The sequence below is a fragment of the Macrotis lagotis genome, chromosome 3 (assembly GCF_037893015.1).
Source record: "Macrotis lagotis isolate mMagLag1 chromosome 3, bilby.v1.9.chrom.fasta, whole genome shotgun sequence".
Lineage (NCBI taxonomy): Eukaryota > Metazoa > Chordata > Mammalia > Peramelemorphia > Peramelidae > Macrotis > Macrotis lagotis.
Window position 1 is genome coordinate 125,522,711 of NC_133660.1, and position 24,112 is coordinate 125,546,822.

Below are 24,112 nucleotides of genomic sequence, written 5' to 3' on the forward strand. Positions count from 1 at the left end.
CCTTCTGCAGTCCAGCTGGCAGTGGGGCTTCTGCGCACCGCTGGGGCTGGGAGTAAGGAGGGCGCAGGGGGCGGGGCCGGGGACCAGCCTAGGACCCCTCGGCTGCTACCAGCAGTCGCTGAGGCTCAGCCAGCGGCGCTGAGCCGGCTCGGGTCCAGGCGCTGCTAGCTCGGGCCGAAGAGCTGCCGAGCTGCCCATCTGAGCCTCCGCAAAGCCGGCTGCCCAGAGCCATGAGCGGCGCTCCCCACCGGCTGCTGGCCGCGCTCACCGCGCTCTGGCTGGGCTGCCCCGCACTAGGGGGACAAAGTCCCAAAGCCGAGCTCCAGGAGCCGGGACCGACCCTGGCCAGCCCCAGCCGCGCCTCCGAGGGCGCAGGCATTCTGGCCGCCCCGCCGGCGCTCCGCGTGCCCCTGGGTCGCTCGGTCTGGCTGGACCCGGCCCGGGACCTGATGATCCGTGTGCAGCCCGGAGACATCTGTACGGTCACGGTCCTGGCCCCGACCGGGGGCAGAGAGGCTGCCGGCTCCCCGGCACCGGGCGCGCTCTCCCCATCCAGCTTCCCGTGCGCCTTCGGCCCCGAGCGAGTTCGTTACACTCACTTTGGCGCCCGCAGCCCCGCGCACCAGCGGCTCCGACTTCAGCTGCGCTACGAGTCCCCGAGTCGGACCCACGTTCTGCCCTTCACGATGCCCGTGGACGTGGACTTCACGCAGCTCCAAGTGGTCACTCGCAACCTGCCCCTGACTGTAGAAAAACTGAGGGGCTTCAGCAACGCCATTGACCACAGGGTGCTGAACTTCTCCACTGCCTTCCTCACTGCTTCCTCTCCGGATGGGATCCCTCTGACGTGCCGCCTCACCCCACTTCCCCGGGAAAGTGGTCCTTTGCCCAGGTATGGAAAGTTGGTAGGTCACTCAGATGTCCCTCTGCCCCCAGGGAGAGCAATGGACTGTCAGACTTTCCTTTTGGCAGGGGTGCACTACCAACACATGGCCAGCACCCCATCACCCAATAGGGACTATCTGCCCTTCTTGGTGGAGATTTTAGGACCAGAAAAGGAGGGAGACAGCAGACTATCCAGGGTCCTGGCCCAGGAGCACTTCCAGATGCTGGTAAGAATTCAAGAAGGAGCTGAGAACACTCCTCCCAGGCTGAGCTTCGGAGCTCTGATGATGATGGAGGTGGACCAGTTTGTACTGACAGCTCTGACTCTGGAGTCACTAGCAGCTGAGGACTTGGAATCCAATTCTGATGACTTGTTCTTTAATATCCTCAACTCCCCCACTGCACTTCCTGAATCCCATAGGCAGCAAGGTTACTTGATTAATACTGATAACCCTACAGGCCAACCGGTCGCCTCATTTACACAGCGAGACCTGAGGGAGCTGAAGATCGCCTATCAGCCCCCTACTGATGATTCCAACCAAGAGCGTCTTTTCCAATTGGAGATGGAGGTAGTGGATGTGGATGGTGCTGCCTCTGATCCATTTATCTTCGTGGTTGTAGTGAAACCCATGAATACACTGGCCCCTGTGGCCTCTCGGAACCAAGGACTATTACTGTTTGAAGGTCAGTCTCGGCCTCTGTCCAGTGCCCGGAGCTTAGCGATCAGTGATGAAGACAACCTGGATGAGGTAAGAGTGACCATAGCAAAAGGTCTGAGGCATGGGCAGTTGGTGGTTCTTGGAGTACCTACAGACCGTAAATATTTCACATCAGTAGATCTGACTGCAGAACGAGTGATTTACCAGCATGATGGCAGTGACACCTACAGTGATAACATCATTTTTCGCCTGAGTGATGGGCGCCATGATGTAGAGTTCCTTTTTCCCATCACTATTGTCCCAGATGATGATGAGCCCCCAATTGTCAATACCAATACTGGGCTCTCCTTGGATGAGGGTGAAGTGGTCCAGATTTCCCACTTTGTCCTTAGTGCCACAGATATTGACTCTGAAGACTTAACCATTCGATTTGTACTAAAGAAGCCAATCCTGGAGAGGAAGAAGGGAGAGAGAGGAGGGGAACTAGCCCCCAGTTCCTCCTTCACAATGCAGCATCTAGGAGAAGTCCTATTGCGTCAAAGTGAACCCCCACCACCCCTGATGGATGAAGGAGGGCAAGGCTGGGTCTATGTGGAAAAAGAGGGATTCTATGAAAAGATAGTAACTGAGTGGTTACAGCAAGACATCCTGGAAGGGAGACTCTTTTACCGCCATCTTGGAGTCCATCACCCTAGTTCCATGATAGAGCAACTGGTATTCCATGTGCAAGATGACCATGACCCACCCAACCAATCAGGTCAACACTTCTTCACCATCAAGGTGCAACCAGTAGATGTTCTGAGCCCAGAGTTACAGCCAGGAGTGAGCTTAGAGATGACTGTGAAAGAATACCAGCTCACTCCTTTCCAAAAGGAATTTCTCTGCTATACTGATATGGATTCTGATGAATGGCATATACGATATATAATTCTGTCACCCCCTACAGATATGGATAATAACCACCCCATCCCAGCTGGAGAAATTGTGCTTACTGATGACCCAACAACACCTGTCACACAGTTCACCCAGGCCCAAGTGAATCACCACAAGGTGGCCTACCAGCCTCCCCAGCAAGAACTGGGCATTGTTCCTCGAGTTGTCCAGTTCACATATCGAGTGGAGGATGCTGCGGGTAACTCTGTACTAGGTACCTTCAATTTGTTCCTGCATCCTGTGGACAACCAACCCCCAGAGGTTACCAACAGTGGCTTCACAGTGCAAGAGGGGAAGGTCTTTATTCTGACCACTAGGGAACTAGATGTTGCAGACCCAGACACAGATCCTGATAAGATTGTGTTCAATTTAGCACAGGGTCCCCAACACGGTCATCTCCTTTATTTAGAAGACGTCATGGCCCCAGGTACTTACTTTATGAGGGAAGATATTGTTAATGGACATGTTTCCTATCAACATGGTGGTAGTGAGTTGACCAATGATGCTTTCTGGTTGGTTGTGAGTGATAGGGTCCACCAAGTGCCCATTACTGTCCGAATTACTATAAAGACAATTGACGATGGGATCACCATCTCTGGAGTTGGCTGGGTGGGTGCTTCCATTGATGTCCTAGAGAATGGGGCCATAGAGATGACTACGGGTATCATCCCAGGAATAGACAAGGACACAAATAACATGGCATTGACTTTCATGGTAGTGAAATCCCCAAAGCTGGGCATTATCCTGGTGAATGGGTTGCCTATTGAGCAGTTCACTCTAGAAGATCTCATAAGTGGTAAAGTATCCTATGTACACACTGGGGGTGAGATTGGCATGCAGAAGCAGTATGATGCATTCAATCTTACAATATCTCACCACCATGATGTCTTGGTGTTAGAGAGCAAATTAGTGAAGGGTGTGCAAGTACAGGTGACTGTGTTGCCCATAGATAGTGTGCCTCCTGAAGTGAAAGTTGGGGAGCTATTCTGTGTCCCTGAGGGTGGTAAGGGCATCTTGAGCCTTAGACATTTAGATACTAAGGATGTGGATACCCCTCATGATGATGTCTTGTGTACTATCATTGGTCAGCCCTCATTTGGGTACCTGGAAAATATTTCTCCAGCCTCTGGCTCAGAACACTCTCAGGCTGGCAACCCTATCAGTGCCTTCACCATCAAGGATATTTCCCTGGAGAATATCAATTATGTCCAAAGTATCCACAAAGGGGTTGAACCACAAGAGGATCAGATCACTTTTTATTGCTCTGATGGTGTCAATTTCTCCCCCAACCACATTTTCTCCATCATCATCCTGCCCACAAATGATGAGCAACCAGAACTTTTCACTCATGACTTTGTGGTATTGGAAGGGATGAGCTTAGTTATAGATACTCCTCTACTCAATAGTGTTGATGCAGACTTGCCACCAGATGAGTTACGATTTCAGGTAACAGTACTCCCTGAGAATGGACGAATTGTGCAACAGTTGGCCACTGGAAGCCGGCCTGTCCACAGTTTCACCCTGGAGGAAATTCAAAAGGCATCCACCATTGTATATGAACATGATGACTCAGAGACCACAGAAGACAGTTTTGAGGTTTGGGTGACTGATGGGAAACACATGATCCATCAAAAGATACCAGTCATAGTGATCTTGATGGATGATGAGACCCCACGACTGACCATCAATGATGGACTGGAAGTGGATATTGGACAGACCAAAGTCATCACCAATCAGGTCCTCAAGGCCACAGACCTTGACTCAAATGACAAGGACCTTGCTTACATTCTTCGATCAGGGCCTGGACAAGGATTCCTTCAGAAGCTTCTTGAGCCAGGAGGAAAGGTGTGGAGCAACCTTACCTTGGGTATGAACTTCACACAGTCAGAAATTGACCAGGGCTTAATCTGTTATTGTCACCACGGCCTCGAAGGGGTCCAGGACCTAATCAAATTTGATGTAACTGATGGAATTAACCCCTTGATAGATAGGTATTTCTATATCACAATTATTGGCACAGACAAGGTTTTTCCTAAAGTGATCAACAAAGGGGTGACTGTGAAAGAAGGTGGAAGAGTGATCTTCACCACTGATCTTCTCAGTGCTAGTGACATCAATAGCCCTGATGAACAGTTATGCTTCAGTATCACCCGTGCCCCAAGTCGAGGGCACCTGGAAAATTCTGATTTTCCTGGGAAGTCTACTGATTCTTTTACACAGCTTCAATTGGCTGGCAACAAAATCTCCTATGTTCATACTGCAGATGATGAGGTAAATATGGACAGCTTTGAATTTGAGGTGACTGATGGCCAGAATATTATATTCCAGACTTTCCACATTTCTATCATTGATGTGGATAACAAGAAACCTGTCTTGACCATTCACCATTTGTCGGTACAGGAAGGAGAGAGAAAGCTGATTACTCCATTTGAACTGTCAGTTGAAGACCAGGACAGCCCAGATGACCTTCTATGCTTCACAATCACTCACATCCCCACCCATGGACAAATTTTGTATAATGGCAGCCAGCCAATTACCATCTTCACCAAACAAGACTTGAATGAGAATTTGATCAGCTATTGGCATGATGGCACAAAAACCACTGAAGACAATTTCTCTTTCACTGTGACAGATGGCATACATACAGATTTCTACATCTTCCCAGACACTGACCTGGCAACACACAAGCCCCAAGAGATGAAGATCCGAATCAACTCTTTGGATAATGGAGTACCCCAGATTGTGGTCAATAAGGGTGCCCCAGCTTTGAGGATTCTTTGGACTGGTCACTTGGGCTTCCTAATCACTAGCAAATCTCTTAAAGCAGAGGATCAAGACAGTCCACATAGACTATTAAAGTATGCAGTCACCAATGGACCAGAACATGGCAATCTCATGCATCTTGGCCTTGGAAATGAGAACACTAAGATATTTACACAAGGTTAGTACCAATTTTGTCTATTGACCTCAGCCACACACCCTTAATTTTTCCTTTTCAGTTGCTAGATTTCTTGACTTCAAGGAAAGTTGTCCTAAATAGAATCATAAGATCAAAGATTTACAACTACTATCTAAATCTAACATTCTTTCACATGTTATAATGTAAAATCCTTTGGCTAATATTAAATACAACAATCCTATTTCAGAAATTTAATAAGAATATGAAATGCTCAGGTAGAGAGAAAAACAACATAACTACATTACACAATAACAGAATTTAAGTTCAAGTTGTTAGTAATTGCTAGGTATAAGGAACAGTTCCCCAAATTAAGAACTTCTTATCAGTATTTTGTGTTACTGATGGCACCTTAGATAATTATTTGCTTTACAAATCCTCCCAAGAAATCCTTTCCAATCTGATCACTCTAATGGAATCATAATGCTCTGTTCACACTGAACAATAGCAGTGTTTAGACAAATCCAATTTAATGTTATGTTGAATCTATCATTATTGTTTTCCTCTTTTTAAACATGGCATGCCAGTTAAGTGGTCTGTTAGTAATTTAACCAAGTTTCTATAGAAAAAAAAATGCTTTATCACCTGTATATATGTTGTGATTTTTTAAATCTGTTGGATTTTTGGTCTAAATGTAGTTTCTGCAAACATGAAAACAAATACAAAGAATAAACTAAACGCACACCTTAAGCATTACTTCTGTATCTCGTATGAATGGTGACCTAGGGATGAGGGGAAAGACCCATATGTAGCATTCATTTCCATATCTCTCAGAATATGCTTTGTTTTTCTCTATTTATGATTCCTTAATGGCATTTGCATGTATATTCATATATACATGTACACGTGTATATATTGTGTTGGGGGCAAGCAGGAAACATCATCAGTAAAACCGAATAGCTAAAGGGTTGATTTAATACAAGGGAAAATAGAAACCCTTTGTGATTGTTTTCCCAAGCTTGTTCAGATGCATTTTTGATAACTTGCAGTAAATGAAAATGCCGATGCATATTCATGATTCTCTTTGTAAAATTAATGTGAATATAAATAAATACATCAAGTAATAAGTAGTATAGCACATTTGACCAAATTGCTTTAAAGTGCTCAAGAAGCAATATATATTAAAAATCAATATTTCAGACCTACAGGATAAAGTCTTAAAATTCTAATAGAGTAAACATTCAGAAAATGGTGATATATTACTTCTCACTCTTTACTTCTCTTTCTGTCTTCTTTCTCTATCTTTTTCTCCTTTCTTTCTTTTTTTTTCTTTCATTCCTTTTTTTTGTTCTTTCTACTTTCAACAAGTATTATTATTTTAAATTGACCTTGAGAGGATTTTTGTTAAACTTTGTGAAGAAGAATAAAGACCAAATAAATATAGCCTTCTATGGAGAAAAAACACTTTGTAGAATTTATAATTACATGCTATTTTCATGCTTTAGATATTCTGTAATATTCATGCACTCCAGAATATGTTTGAATTGAACTATTTCCAAGGGAAAATAAAACTATTGCTTCAGTTCAGACATGATTATTAATTTTATGAAAACAAATGCTATATTACCATATTTCAATGTTTACATTATCCCAATGTTAAAATAACCAAGATACTTTTTTTTAGCTGATATTGATGAGATGAAGCTCTGCTATGTCTTGAAAGATGGCATCAATGCAACCAGTGATATTTTCTATTTCTCTGTTGAAGACACTGGTAAGTCAGTATCAGCTTTACAAAAATGGTACTGATAAACAAAATTGCTATATGAATTTGTAAATTGTTTTCTACAGTAATCACCAAGTCACCATGCTAACACTTGATTTTATTGGCATTCATTGGAGTTCTATTTGGAATTAATGTGTTCTAATCATTGATGATAGTGGTTGGTCACTTCATTGGGAAGGGGAACAAGTGTTTAAAGATTTCATCAGTCTCCACATGGCATATTTCATTCATCTTTCTTCTTGCCTAGGGTCTATAGACAAATGAACTTTTTGAAAAATTACTTGGAAATTTCTGTCCCTTTGAAGCAGATCAAGGAAGCCACTCTGGAGTCTTGATAATCTAGTTGGTAGTCCTTATCATGAGATGAAGAATTGAATTAAAATGAATTTTGAAATTTAAAGGTTAAAATATCTCCAGTTAACATGAAAATATTTCAAAGAGCTGGAGAGGGAGATCCATTCACAAATGCATTGTGAATGTGAGTGTACAACTATGTAGTACCTCTTATTTCTTATGAATCGATCTGAGTACTTCCATTCATCCAAGCCCTTCTAAATTTTAGATGGAGCATCATGGTATAAACTGAGTGAAATGTCCTTATTCAAACAACAATAATAATCATTTCATGGAACTAGAGGAAAATCATAATTCAGGGAGACGGAAACAGATGTTGATTGCTGATTTCTTTTATAACACTTCAATGATTTCTTTCAGTATAGGCTTTCAACATAACCACTATCAACTTTTGTCCAGGTCATTCATCCCAGCTCAATAAACATTTGTTAAATGGCTATTGAACCCTAAACTTTCTTTGCTATCAATAAACAAGCATCTATTAAATACCTACTATATGCTTGGCTAGAGACACAAAAATAATGACAAAACAGTCTCTGTCTTCAAAGAATTGACATCCTCTTCCACCCCTACCAGAGCTTTATTCTATATCATCCTTTCCATTATGCATTGTCAATCATTCTTCTATTATATCCTTTCCCATCTCTTACAGTCATTTGTTTTTCCTTTGAATTTGATGTTCTTATGCCATTATCCTATCTCTCCTTTATTTTTTAAAATTTCTCATTTATTTTTAGTATTTTTCTTCAATTTTGAGCTCCAAATTCTCTCCCTCACACTCTTGCCCCATCAATTGAAATGAAATATGTTATCATTTAAATGTGTGAAATCATGAAAAACATGTTTCCATATAGTCATGTTGCAAAAGAAAAAAAGCAAGAAAAATAAAGTGGAAAAATTATGTTTTGATCTGCATTCAGACTTTGGATCAATTTTTTTTCTGGTTGTGAACAGCATTTTTCAACATTAGTCCTTTGGAATTGTCTTAGATCATTATTTTGCTGAGAATAACTAAGTCATTCACTGTTGAGCATCACACAATATTGTACTGTGTACAATGTTGTTGCTCACTTCACTTGGCATTAGCTCATGTCTTCTCAAGTTTTTCTACAGCTAGCCTACTTTAAAAAAACCCACCATTTCTTATAGTACAATAGCAACTCAAAACACTTCATATACCACAGTTTATTCAGTCATTCCCCCATCTGATGGGAATCCCCTCAATTTCTAATTCTTTGTCAACTGGCCCTGGAGTCAGGATAATCTGGATTCAAATTCAGCCTTAGACACTTACTTACTTAGCTGTATCACTTTGGGCAAGTCACTTTACCCCATTGCCTTGGGAAAAATATATTTTTGTCTTTTTTTCCTTTTTTTATCTCTTTGGGATACAGACTGGAATTGCTGGATAAAAGGGTAGGAAGCATAGTTCCAAATTACCCTCCAGAATGGTTTGATCAGTTCACAACTCTACCAACAGTGCATTGGTGTTTCAATTTTTCCACATACCTTCCAACATTTATCATTTTCCTTTTCTGTCATATTAGCCAATCTCATAGGTGTGAGGTGGTATTTCAGAGTTCTTTTAATTATCTATCTTTAATAAAGAATAATTTAAATTATTTTTCCTGACTATAGATAACTTTGATTTCTTCTGAAAACTGCTGATCATTGACCATTTATCAATTGGAAAATGACAAATATTCTTTAAATTTGACTCAGTTCTACATATATATATATATATATATATATATATATATATATATATAATAAATGATGTCTTTATCAAAGAAATTTGCTATAAATTTTTTCTTGCTTTCCTTCTCATTTTGACCGCATTGTTCTATATCTTTTTTTAAACGTGCTATCATCATGGGCAGCTAGGCAGCACAGTGGATAAAGCACCAGACCTGGAGTTAGGAGTACCTGGGTTCAAATCCAGTCTCAGACATTTAATAATTACCTAGCTGTGTGGCCTTGGGCAAGCCACTTAACCCTGTTTTCCTTGCAAAAACCTAAAAAATAAAATAAAAGTGCTATCATCTGACTAGCTGCTATACCTTGAGACCATGACTTGGAGCTAATATCTTCCCTATGTGTTGTTTCCTTCCCCATTAGAATGTGAACTTCTTGAAAGCAGGAACTTTCTTGCTTTTCTATTTGTATCTCCAGTGTTTAGCATAGTGCTTTGCACACAGTAAGCATTTAATAAATGCTTCATTCCTTCATTCTCTTTACTTTCACTAACCAAACTTTCTATGTTGTCATTTCTTCATCTAAAAACTCACATTTCATATCCTCTTATCATTTGTCAATTGAAGAATGATCCATATTCTTTTAAACTTGAGTCAGTTCTCTATGTATTTAACAAATGAGGTCTTTATCAGAAAAATGCAGTAAAAACGTTTTTTTTTTCCATTTTCTTCCAGTTTTCCCTCCATTCCCTTCCCTCTCTTCCAAAATCAGTATTGTTTTAAGGGCTGCATGATGGTGCAGAGGATCCCATTTTTCTGATACTATCTTAGAGTCACTTAAGAGTTTCTCAGTTTCAGTTTTCTCATCAATAAATGAAGGAATTGTACTAGATGGTCTTTAAATTCCCTTTTGGTTCTAGATCTAACAGCACTATTACCCAATTCAATTTAATGATTGCTTATCAAGCACCTAAGAGACTCATTTGTGTCAAACTCAAATACAAATGGGGGTCACAAAACTATACATAAGGATCTTTGAGGGCTGCAAATTAGCTTAGAAAAGGAAATATGCCCTCTCTTTGGTACTGGAGAGAGCAAATCAATTTTTTTTTAAAATTAAAGTCCTGGGAGAATTTTTGTTTTGTTCTCAAAGAATACAACTGTTTCAGCTTGGTGTATTTGACTGTGCTATGGATCAATGGCCTCAAAAATGCAGGCTCACTGAGCATTCTGTATGAAGAAATCAAAAAAGCATCCTAGGCTAGTAGAAAATATTCTTGTCCCTAGTTTGTAATTACTCAGATTTAATGGCAGACTTTAAGTCAAGGACATTTCTTTCAAGCTGCAAAAGGAAATAATATGTTTTTTCCATCTTATGAGCAGGAATCTTCACCCAGATGTGACCATCTACAATAATTCTTTTTAGCTATCTAATGTTTTAGCTTCCAGAGTAATATTTCCTTTTAATAACTCCTTTTATCAATTGAAATTAATTTAATTATCTACTTCTTTCAATTTTTTTACACTAACCCTATAAAGTAGACAGGTTATATTAACCTCCATTTTACAGATGAAGAAATTGAGATTTAAAGAATCTGGGTTCAAATTTAGACTCTGCCTCATTACTTTGTGATAAAGGTTAAGTCACTTTAACCTCTCTGAATTGTGGTTTCCCTGTCTATAAAATAACATGGTATCCCTACTTTTAAAGGTTGTTCTAAGGAAAGCATGATGTAAACCTTAGTATACTAAATATGAATGAATTGTTCTTAATTAACCCATGTTAGTTAATAAGAAATTATTTGATCAAAGCTCAATCTGACCAGATAGCAGAAAATGTTAGTAACAGAGATCTTACCTGGCTGGGTAACTGGTATGTATGGTATATATGTTGTTGTTCAGTCATTCAGTCATGTGCTACTCTTTATGATCCCATAGTCCATAGTATTCCAATACTATCCCAAAGGGTTTTCTTGGAAAAGATATTAGAATAGCTATGTGTGTATGTGAGGCTATAGACATATGTGTGTGTTTGTACATACATGTGTGTGCATGTATGCACATAAATGTGTTTATTTGTGTACATATATGTATTATGCGTGTGTATTAATGTATATGTGCATGTATATGTGTATGAAAGCTTAGTCCACATATTACTTACTACATGGGTATCCAACATTACCTAGAACCCTATCAATGTGGAAGAAAAGGGAACAGTTACTTCAGAGTATTTGAAAATGTTCAACTTTTGGCTTTTTCAGACATAATCATCTTAAAAATTGCTCAAACTAATAAACTGCTCCGTTTAGTTGATGGTTCCCTTCTCACCCCAGCCACATTTTTCAAGAAGAATTATTGCCCTAGTTCTTGATGGGCCCCCATTAACAATAGAAATGAAATCTATACACGAGCAACTGAAATTTATAAATATAAAAATGATTTTATATAGCACTTCAATGTTATCAAAGTATGTTACATGTGATCTTACTATATCTTCCCAACAACCCAGTATTTTTTGATGCTATTAAGTCTATTTTTAGGTTAAAAAAAAAACAGGCTAAGAGGCTTTTATTTACCTAGGGTCACACAAGCAGATTCCTAAGGTAGGATCCAAACTCAGGGTTTTTTCTGACTCCACATCCAGCACTCTATCCACTGCATCAATTATCTGGGATCTTTCACTGGTATGCATTTTTCTCTCCAGTAATGCAGTTCCCCACTTATCCATGCTTAACTATTCTCAGAGACTCTTAGTCATCATCTCCACCTACAATCACTAGTTATCATCCACTTAACATGGTGGAGAGATTTTCCAACTTCCTCTTAGCATCAGGAGGATATTATTCTCTGCACAATGGCTATTACTCTGTAAAATGTATCTCCAACCCCAGTCTCCCAAGGCCAGGTCTGATACATTGTCCTTCAGGATTCTAGGGAACCCTGAAAGAAAAGGGTTGCTTTTCCTCTGCCAGCTCCTACTGGCTGTGCTTCCCACCAGTTTAGGGAGCCAGTGACTAGTACCAAATTCCATTTAAACATCAATTAACTTTTAAAAAGAAATGATTGCAAAGAATATTTTTTTCCAAATCACAGCTATAGAAGGTACAAACATCTAACATATAGAATGAATGAATGCTTCAATGTCTATCCATATATCAAATTTTGGTATAGACTAATTTCTAATTAAATTAGTAAAACAAACATTTTCCTCAAAACTTCAAGGTCCCAATCTTCATTATAACAGCTCACTCTCAATGTAGCTCAATTCCAATTAGCATTAGTCCCACCAAATTCACATTTAAAAAAGCATTGCTGAAAGATTCTTAAGGTTTTATTTCCAGACCTTTACCTCAGTCTCAATGACAGTTGGCCAATCCAACCTGTATTCTTCAACTTTTGGATCTAGAACTCCTGGACCATTCTGAACCTAGCATCAAAAAGAGCTTGTTCATACATGTTCAGTCCTTAGGATTGTCCAGGAAGTAGTCCCTTAGTGTCCTTCATATGTATGACACCATCTTAGCAAAATAATAAGATCTTCACAGGCGCCAGCCTCTTATTGCATCTCAATCTCACCATCGGTCCAAAACCATCATTTTTTTGACTTGTATATTTTTGACACTCTCTTCTCTTCTTCTCCTATAAAAAGGAGAATATAAAAATGTGTTGCAGTCAACCACATGTCTGCAATTACAAAAAGAATTGAATGTAAAAAGATTTTGATGATGGAGAATAGGTATGTTACTTTGGGATCCTTGGCAAATTCTTCAAGGAAAGAGAGCTTTATCTGAGGGAGGCTTACTGAGGAGGTAAACATAATAAACTTGGTGGGACTAATGCCAATTGGAATTGAGTTAAATTGAGACTGAACTGGTTTAAGGAAGATTGGGACCTCAGAGTTTTAGAGAAAATGTCTGTTTTATTAATTTAACCTGGATCAAAAGATAGTCCACTAGAGTACAGGAAGAAAATATTAAAACTATTTATGCTATTATTTATTGTGTGGATAGCTACTGAGACCCTCGTTTAGTCTAAATAGTAGATTGGGCATGTGTCACTAACAATACACAAGATATTCTGAAAGAAGAGGATAATTTACAAAACATAGAAGGTTGACAGAGGCTCCCTTGCTCAGATTTATATGTTGCAACTTATTATTGCATGTACCCAATGTAATAAATTTACAGATTATATTATGTAACCTTAACTAAGCTCTTAAAAAATTAAAAATGAAAAAACATCTTCTTGTATACTTGTAGACTTCTTGTATGAGTTTTTTATCAGCCATATTACAAGGAGAAAACACTGATTAGAACTGAGAAGTTAATCCAAAAAAAAAGTTTTGATTAACAAGGTTACTTCCTAGCTGTGTGGCCTTGGGCAAGCCACTTAACCCCATTTGCCTTGCAAAAAAAAAACTAAAAAAAACAAGGTTACTTGAAATTTTCATATAAGTCCACTATTGTTAACAATAAATCTCCCCATCAGAGTGTTGTTATGCCTTGAGTTGTTAACTGATGGAGCTGCTAGGTGGTGCAGTGGATAGAGCACCGGCCGTGGAGTCAGTAGTACCTGAGTTCAAATCCGGCCTCAGACACTTAATAATTACCTAGCTGTGTGGCCATGGGCAAGCCACTTAAACCCATTGCCTTGCAAAAACTTAAAAGAAAAGAGAGAGATATTAACTGATGGTAATATGAAACCATCATTATTTTCAAGATGTTTACAAACTAAGCATTTGTTGCCAAAAAATGGGATATCACTTATAAAAAGGCATATCTGGGCATGTAAAATTTTGGAAATTATTTTCTGAATAAAAATCTTGCAAATAAAATCTTTCAATGGGTTTTGAATCCACTGCTTAAAAATAGAGAAACGCCACACCTTATTAGACTAGTTTGCAAAAACAACTTATAGACCTCAGGAGAGAGGAAACTTTGTATGCTAAAAATTTTTTATATTTGCATAATTGTTAGACATAATTGGACAGTTGTTACTGTGAAAATAACCAATGATTCACTTGAATCAAGCTGTCTTTGTCTGATATCTTCTCCAGTTATGAAAGCTACAAAAAGAAAACACCCTAATAAATATACCTTAGAACCTGACTTCAGATCTCTGAACCACAAAATATTATTAAAACAAAGTTTTTAAAGTAGGAAAGCAGGTTCAATCACTTTACTCTCAATCTGAAAACAAATGGGATTTTGCAAATTTAACAAAATTATTTCATTTGTTCCATCTTTTTCTCACGCTTTTGAATCTATATTTTTATTTTGTAATGTATATGCATGTTAGTTCTATAGCATACTGCATAATTTTAATAGTCAATTTCTTATAGAAAAATCAACTTCACTGAATGATTTGTGATCTGGTATTTGCATGTTTTCATGCAAATACCAAGGCCCTGTCACTGTCTCATGAAAAAGTCCATACACATCTGAATGTAGTATGAATTCTGATTGAAAATGCTAGGTGGCACAATGGATAGAGCGCCAGCCCAAGAGTCAGGAGTACCTGAGTTCAAATCCAGCCTCAGACACTTAATAATTCCCTAGCTGTGTGACTCTGGGCAAGCCACTTAACCCCATTGCCTTGCAAAAAAAAAAAAAAACCTAAGAAAAGGAAAGGAAAATGTTTCCATAAACAATATAAAGACTAACAAACTGCCTTCTGTGGGGGGGGGGGGAGCAAGAACAGGGGAAAAATTGTAAAACTCAAAATAAATAAAATCTTTAAAAAAAGGAAATGTTTCTTTCCATAATCTAAAATTTGAAAACAATCAGGAGAATGTAATAGTCTAAGAAATCTTTGAACCAAAACAACAACACTTCAAAAAAAATTAGTTCATATATATAGAAAGGAGAGTTTTTTCCTAAAATACAACAGATAGAGGTGGAGAATGGAAGAACTCTAGGATCATAAGTTCATAGATGTAGGACTGGAAGTGGCCTGAGGGGTCATCTAGCTGAATCACTCATTTAGACAGTAGAGGAAACTGAGGTTTATAGATAAGAGTGATTTGTTCAGTCATACAAGTGAGCAACAAGCAGGTAGAAATCTAAGATTCCAATCCACATCTTCCAATTCCCCATCCTAGGATCTTTCCATCGAACCACACCAATGTCCTTCTAGTATTTACCTTCAAATGGCACAGTGGAATGAATCTCAAGCCTGGAGTCAGGACAGACACACACACACACACACACACACACACACACACACACACACACACACACACACACACACACACACACACACACACACACACACACACACACACACACACACAAAGATCCTTCCTTAATTCAAATGAAGCTTCAGACACTTACTAGCTATGTGATCCTGGACAAGGCACTTAACCCTGTTTGCCTCAGCTTCATCATCCATAAAATGAGCTGGAGAAAGAAATGGCAAACCAGTCCAATATCTTCACCAAGAAAACCTTAAATGGGGTCACAAAGAGTCAGACACGACTGGAAAATAACTGAACAACAAACAGCAATGGAGAGGAGAGAGGATTGCAAATCAATCATCCCCTGCTGCCACTGAAACTGTCATTTAGATGAAAGTATTTCTGTAACTTGCCAGTTGTTTAGTAGAGTCAAATGCACAATCTAGGGGAGTGGAAGTGGGGCGGAGAATAAGAAAGAGGAAGTCTATAAAGATACTTAAAGGGTAAGAAGAAATATTAGGAATTCCTCTCATTAAAGTCTAATATTTGACCCAATTATTCAGTCCTATATAATCTTAACATTTGTTAGGATTATAAACCATAGAACTAGAAAGAACCTCAAAGAACTTCACATTCTTAATTTACTCATTTAACAGATAAGGAAACCATTTGTATTTGAAATATAGACATTCAGACTTTAAAGAATATATACATGCATGAGGGGAGGCTAGGTGGCATAGTGGATAAAGCAGTGGCCTTGGAGTCAGGAGTACCTGGGTTCAAATCCGTTCTCAGACACTTAATAATTACCTAGCTGTGTGGCCTTGGGCAAACCACTTAACCCCATTTCCCTTGCAAAAAAACCCTAAATATATATATATGAACTTTGACTCATACAGAGAAGAGTTTTATCAATATGCAAGGAATTTATTGTCTTATAGATTCTAAAACTTTGTCACAGACAGCCTGGGTTAATTTTGAACTTGGACACCTGAGATAAATGTGGAGGGGTAGAAGGGCATTATACCATTTATTATTTTTTGGAAATAAAACTCCTTCATAGTAGAATGATTTCTTGTCATATTTACAAGCCAAACAGGAATCCTGGCGTTGCTTTAGAGTATTTAAGCATATATACTAACCATAAGAAACCAACTTCCCCATCAGATTGACTGAGTAAATTTTCTCCTCCAACTGTAATTCACAATGAATTTCAAAACAGGGAAGGCTCACTCTTTAATAATCAAAGAACTCGTTAAGACATGCCTCAAAATGGATACTTTGAAACTCAGGACCATATTACAGCTTCAGAGCCAACAGAGTTATCAATTGGAAAAGTTATGACAGATTACAAATGACCTTTGGTCTAGGCTTCCTATGATGTAAGGAAAATTAAATCAGTTGGCAAAAAATAGATAAAGAGAAGGGATTTCTTCAGATAAATATATGCAGGCTTTTTTTTTTTGTAATTTGATGTAATTGATTCAGCATTTATGTGGGGGAAGATAGGTAATTCAGGATGTTCCAAAAACCTCAGTGCTGTAAGCTTTAATAGCAGAAAATTAAATTAAGACTTTTGGAATATGTAAACGTCCTGAATCTCACCCCACATATCTTGTATAGTAAACATTTCTGTTTTTATCCAGGTTAGTGATAATTCACATAGCTATAGATTCTTTGTTTTAGAAAGCACCTTCAACCCTAAAGGAAAAAGGTATGAGTTAGGAGTCAGAAGAAACATGGATTCAAATCCTGCCTTTAACCTTTACCAAGTATGTGATCATGAGTAAATCACTTGATCTCTCTAAAACTCAATTTCCTCAGTCATAAAGTGGGAATTATAATAATACCTGTAGTTTTTTTTTTTACTTCATAGAAAACTTGGGAAGAAAAATCACATATGCCAAATACTTTGCAAACATGAAATATATGTAGTATCATATTGATGATGACAATGTTGTTAGCATTTAAAGAGGGTTTTTTTTCAGGTTTGCCAACCTCTTTAAAAATATGGTCTAATTTAATCCTCATAACAACCCTGTAACTAGGGCTTACACAGTTTAAGTGACCTGTTTAGGGTCACAGCTAGTAGGTATCTGAGGCTGGCTTTGGACTCAGGTCTTACTCACTCCAGTACCAACAAGTATTATTGTACCAAGAAATAGACAGAGAATTTGTGATAATCAAAATATCCCATGACTCTAAAGCACTTCAAGATTTACAAAGAGATTTCCTCCCCAAATCATATGGCTGGTAAGATGTGAATTCAGGATTTCTGACTTGAAGTCCAATATTATTCTTCCTATTAAATAAAATTGCTTCTCTAAAATCAATGTGATTTAATCTGTAGGGTAAAACAAGAAGATTGTTATCCTAAAATTTATTCCCAGGAAAGCCAAATTTACTTATTCAGGCAAAAAATCACACACACACACACACACACACACACACACACTCTCTCACATACAGACATACATACACATAGACAAACAGACACACATACACACACACACATACACACAAACTTCCATATTTCAGTGGCTCTTAAAACCCAATTGGCACAAATATAATTTCCAACTTAGACTCTGCCTTCTCATCGTCTGTCCCGTGATCTTCCATGAATAATTCATTAAGGATCTATCCAACAGTTAACTTTCTGTCTTTTAAGATTAAAGAAAATTTCCTCTTTTGAAGGATCAGGTTCAGTGACCCCTGCCTGGAATATTCTGACTTTCTTCTTGAAGGAAGTATTTATGATAGACCTATATAAGGTTTCTGAGTGGTCTGAAAGCCTTTGGGGTCTTTAATTTCTTAATGCTGAATTTTATTTTCAAATAGCTAGATAAGTCAATGGATAGAGCACTGGACTGGGAGTCAGGAAGACCTAAGCTAAGATCCTGGGTAAGTCACTTAACCTCAGACTACTTCAATTTCCTTAACTTTAAAAAGAGAATAATAATAAAATCACCTTCCTTAAAGGATTTTTGTGATTATTAAATGTGATAACATTTGTAAAGTGCTTAGCAGAAAATAGCAGACAGTTATTAAGTTCTTAGTAGAAAATAGTGGACACTTATTAAGTGTTTATTTTCTTTCTTCCTTCCCTTAATATGCACGAAGGTCATTATGTGTCACAGTAATATGTTGATATGATTTGGAGCATCTTGTCTAGTTCTTCATCCTCAGCAACAGTGTGGCACATAAGCCACATTTTTCTTCATCATGGCCTTTTTGCTTAATGTTCGCTATCTGCACTGTAAGGAAAAGCTAAGCAGTGTCTTGTGAAATTACAGTTTTTTGATACCTTTAGTTCATGATGAAACTTAATTTTTCCTTTATTCACATCTCTAAGAAATACCTATGAGTCATTTTCTCATTCACTTGAAATTTATTTATGTTGTCTGGTTTCATTTATTCAGTAGTAGCAATATTCATAGAGCTATAACTCATTTCCTATCATCATCATCATCATCATCATTATTAGCTAGGTATAAGAGCAGTGGATTCAAAATTAGAAGACATAGTCTGAAATTCTGGTTCTGCCATTTATTGCTCATGTAGTTGGTTGTTTTTGGAGGGGGGTTAATTTTGTTTGATTTTATTTCAATGCAATTTCAATGAATTTACAATTTCAACACAAAGATTGTTTTCAACATTTATCTTTTTGGTAGGCTTTTGAGTTTCACATTTTTCTACTACCCCCTCCCATCCTTCCTCTCCATGATAAAGATTATACATGTATAATCACATTTAACACATTTCTAAATTAGTTATGTTGTGAAAGAAGTATCAGAACAAATGATAAAAAATGAGAAAGTAAAAACATAAAACAAGTTTTAAAAAGTGAAAATAATTTGTTTTGGTCTACATTCAGACTCCATAGTTTTTAGTTTGGATCTGAATAGCATTTTCCATCACAAGTCTTTTAGAATTGTCTTTGGTCACTGAACTACTGAGAGGAGTTAAGTCCATATAGCTGACCATCACACAATGTTGCTGTCAATGTGTCCAGTGTTCTCCTGGCTCTGCTCACTTCACTCAGCATCAGTTCATTCAAGGCTTTCCAGGCTTTTCCAAAGTCTGCTCGCTCATGATTTCTTACAGAACAAAAGCACTCCATCATATTCATATACCACAATTTATTCAACCATTCCCCAGTTGATGAGCATTCTCTCAATATCCAAATCTTTGCTCCTACAAAAAGTATTTCTCATGTAATATTGAGCAAGTCATTGCATCTCTTTGAAACTCACTTTTTTTTGCAACTGCATACTGAGAGTATTGTACTAGATGAGTCATAATGTCCCTTCCTGTGTTGAATCTCTGTTCCTAGAATAAGATATTATCCCTTTCACATTTGAATAGCTTGGTTAGATTAGAAAATGAATTACTTTATAAAGAAAAAGAATTCAATCAATTTTTGAAAAGTGTAAAGTACTATACCTATATACAATAGTGAAATATTGTTGCCTAGATATACTGGTTAACCTTAATATATTTATTTTTATTAATTTCTCTTATGGTTAAGTAAATGTTTTATGTTTTTAAACTAATGGTTTCTTGGTGATCAATTTCATATAAATAGTAATCATGTTGGTGGAGGATTGTGAGTTACAGTGGCATCTTGTCACCCTTAGGATCCTGAGGGATTTGAACTTGTAACTTTGATGGTGGTCTTTTTGGGGGAAACCCATACTTCCTGAGGTGCAGAAAGGATGAGGTGATCAAGTCAGAACAAGAAAACTAATGATCCACACACCATGAGAGGGACTATACTGTGAATGTTCATGCTGGGTCATGGACATGCAGTTATACTAGTATAGCATCTCAGACAAAAATTGCTCATCGATTGCCTGCATTTAAACTAATGCTTGTAGGCAATCTAAAAACAGTAGTGGTACCCCCTACATGTTTTCTCCTATTTTATAGCTGTCACTGTGAAATTGGAAGGAAGTTATACAAAACTCGGGCTTTTTTTCGAATGTTTATCTATGTCACTGGATTGTACTCTCACAGAATTTATTTACATGTAAACAGCCCTCCTGTGATGATCCTCCTTGTAGTTAGCCAGATTGGTCCTCAGACAACACACAATTTATTGTCAAAAGTCACTTCTACCAGATACTGAATTTATTTTCATTTGGCTAAAAAAAAGACTAAATGAATGAGAAAATGTTCTAGCAAAAGTAAGATGTTGGGAAAAGAAACAAGTGATAATTTCACATTAAACTAGGAATTTACAATTTAGCTATTATCTCTGAAATAATAGCTAGAAAATTATCCAAGACCCAGGTATTCATCTGTCATCATTATCATCAACAACAGTAAACATTTCTCAAATGTTCAAGACACAGTTTGTAAAGTAGATACAAAGAGCGCCAATACAAAGAAGATAGTGCCAATGAAGGGTCTGGACCTTTAATAGCTAGTAATGAAGTTTTAAGAACATATTCAAAAATAAATTCTTTGAAGGCAGGGACTGGTTTGTTTCTATCTTTATCTCACTTAAGTGCTTTACACATAGTCAACACTTAATAAATAATTGTTAAATTGAAAAGGATGGAAAGATGGACAGACACTAAAAATAATAATACTTCAAACAAAGATCTCTAGTTATTTCCCATGTAGATAGTTCCTCCAAGCATGCAGACCTAGGTAAACTGGTCCCCTTCAAGCACATTTAAACATTTCTCACCAACCTCAGTCCAGATTCCAAATAAGCAGGTCATTTACCCCTGGAAAATGTCTATCCAGGGTCTTTAACAAACTTAAAATTGCCTTCATGCTTTGTTCAGACCAGCCTTTAGCAGAGTGTCTGGTACATGTAGAGACATCATATATACATAGTAGAAAGTTGTTGAAAAATTTAGACAATAATTCCCATTCAGAAGAAGGGAAGATTATCTTATGACACAAACATTCTGAAAAAGAAAAGGAAAGATTTGGGAATGGATTTGAGCTTTAGTGACTGGTAAAATCTTGATTGTCTTATAATCTGTAAATTGGCCAGGATCATATTATGAATTCTATCTGAATCTTAAAGGAATGTGGGAAGTAAAATATAATTTTAAAATATCGTAGCCTGTTTTTTTCTCATTAAATCCCTTGATATTCTTTACTTTTGGCTCCTACATATGAATTATTACTATTTTTTCTAGCTCACTAAAGTAATTTTTTGGAAGTTTGGTATGGCACTAAATAAGTAGTTTAATTTAGTCAGAATTGTCCTTTTTATTGCATCAGTCTAACCTATCAATGATCAGTTGATATTTGCCCAGTTATTTAGATCTGATTTTATGTTTTATTTTATTTATGTTTTATAGTTGTTTTTAGAGTTTCTGAGTCTGCCTTGGCAGGTAGACTCCCAAGAATTTTAATGTTGTCGAAAGTTATTTTAAATGGGTTTTCTCTTTCTAACTGCTTCTTTCTGCTGTATTTTGTTAATAACATATAGAAATGCTGAGGATTTGCGTGAGTTTATTTTACATTCTGTGACTTTATTACAAAGTTGCTAATTGTTTCCAGTAGTTTTTTAGATGATGTTTTTAGGGTTTTCTAGATATACCATCATATCATCTGCAAAGAGTGAGAGCTTTGTTTCCTCATTCCCAAATCATAATTCCTTCAATTTCTTTTTTTCTCTTACTGCTAAAGCTAGCATTTCTAATACAATATTGAATAATAGTTGTGATAACAGGAATCCTTGTTTCATCCCTGATCTTGTTGGGAATATTTCTAGCGTATCCCCATTGTATATAATGTTTGTTGATGGTTTCAAACAGATACTGTTTTTCATTTTAAGGAACAATCCATTTATTCCCATGCTCTCCAGTGTTTTAGTAGAAATGGGTGCTGTAGAAAAGGCTTTTTTCAGCATCTGGTGAGATAATCATATGATTTCTATTAGACTCATTATTGATATAGCCAATTAGGCTGATAGTTTTCCTAATATTTAACCAACGCTGCATTCTTGGAATAAATTCTATTTGGTCATAGTGGATTATCCTAGTGATAACTTGCTGAAATCACTCAGTTCATATTTCATTTAAAATTTTTGCATCCATATTCATCAGGGAAATTGGTCTATAATTTTCTTTCTCTGTTTTAACTCTTCCTGTTTAGGTATCAGCACCATATTGGTGTCATTGAAGGGACTAGGCAGAGGTCCATCTTCATTTTTTTTTCAAATAGTTTATATAGAATTGTAACCAATTATTCTATGAGTGTTTGATAGAATTCACTTGTGAATCCATTTGATCCTGGAGATTTTTTCTTAGGGAATTCATTGATGACTTGTTGAATTTCTTTTTCTGGGGTAGTATTATTTAGGTATTTAATTTCTTTTAACCTGAGAAATTTATATTTTTGTAAATATTCATCATTTCACTTAGATTATCAAATTTATTGGCATATAGTTGGGCAAAATAGTTTAGAATTACTACTTTAATTTCGTACTCATTGGTGGTGAATTCACCTTTTTCACTTTTTATACTAGTAATTTGATTTTCTTGATTTTTTTAAATCAGATTAATCAAAGGTTTATCAATTTTATTGATTTTTTCATAAAAAAACTCTTGGTTTTATTTATTAGTTCAATAGTTTCCTTGTTTTTGTTTTTATTAATTTCTCCTCTAATTTTCAGAATTTCTAATTTGGTATTTAATTGGAGATCTTTAATTTGTTCTTTCTCTAACTTTTTTAGTTGCCTGCTTAGTTCATTGATTTCATCTTTCTCTGTTTTATTTATATAAGCATTTAGAGATAATTATTCATATAAGCTTTTCTCTATTTTATTCATATAAGCATTTAGAGATATTCATTTGAGCATTCTCTATTTTATTCATATAAGCATTTAGAGATAATAACTGCCTCAGCTGTATCCCATAAGTTTCGGTATGTTGTCTCATTATTGTCATTGTCTTGGATGAAATCATTCTTTCTACAATTTATTGTTTAATACACTCATTCTTTAAAATTAGGTTATTTAGTTTCCAATTAGTTTTAGGTCCATTCACTATGGCCCTTTATTGCATGGAATTTTTATTGCATCATGGTCAGAAAAGGATGTATTCAATATTTCTGTGTTTCTGCATTTGATTATAAGGTTTTTATGCCCTAGTTTATGGTCAGATTTTGTGTAGGTATCATGTACTGCAGAAAAAGGCATATTCCTATCCAACCCCATTCAATTTTTTCCAAAGGTCTATCATGTCTAAGTTTTCTAACATTCTATTTACCTCCTCAAATTCCTTCTTGTTTATTTTATGGTTAGATTTATTTAATTCTGAAAGAGAGAGGTTGAGGTCACCTACCAGAAGAGTTTTGCCTTCCATGTCTTTCTGTAACTTATTCTGCTTTTTCTCTAAGAATCTGGATGCTATATCACTTGCTGCATACATATTTAGTATTGAAATTAATTCATTATCTATTGTACCTCTTAGGAGAATATAGTTTCCTTCCTTATCTCTTTTATTTTTTTTAAGTTTTTTTTTTTTTGCAAGGCAAATGGGGTTAAGTGGCTTGCCCAAGGCCACACAGCTAGGTAATTATCAAGTGTCTGAGGCCAGATTTGAACTCAGGTACTCCTGACTCCAGGGCCCATGCTTTATCCACTATGCCACCTAGCCACCCCTCCTTATCTCTTTTAATGAGATCTATTTTTGCAGTTGCTTTGTCTGCTATCCCTGTCTTTTTCACTTCAGCTGAAGCAAAATATATTCTGCTCCAGTT

General features: G+C 37.1%; 1 protein-coding gene across 1 annotated transcript in view; it reads left to right on the plus strand.

Moving 5' to 3' along the window:
• The first annotated feature begins 230 nt into the window (after positions 1-230).
• FREM3 (FRAS1 related extracellular matrix 3) overlaps positions 231-24,112 on the plus strand; it is a 126,121-nt gene continuing 102,239 nt past the window's right edge. The window contains exons 1-2 of the mRNA XM_074231576.1: positions 231-5,418; positions 7,058-7,147. Of these exons, the coding sequence (XP_074087677.1) occupies positions 231-5,418; positions 7,058-7,147 (5,278 nt within the window). The remainder of the gene's footprint in view (positions 5,419-7,057; positions 7,148-24,112) is intronic.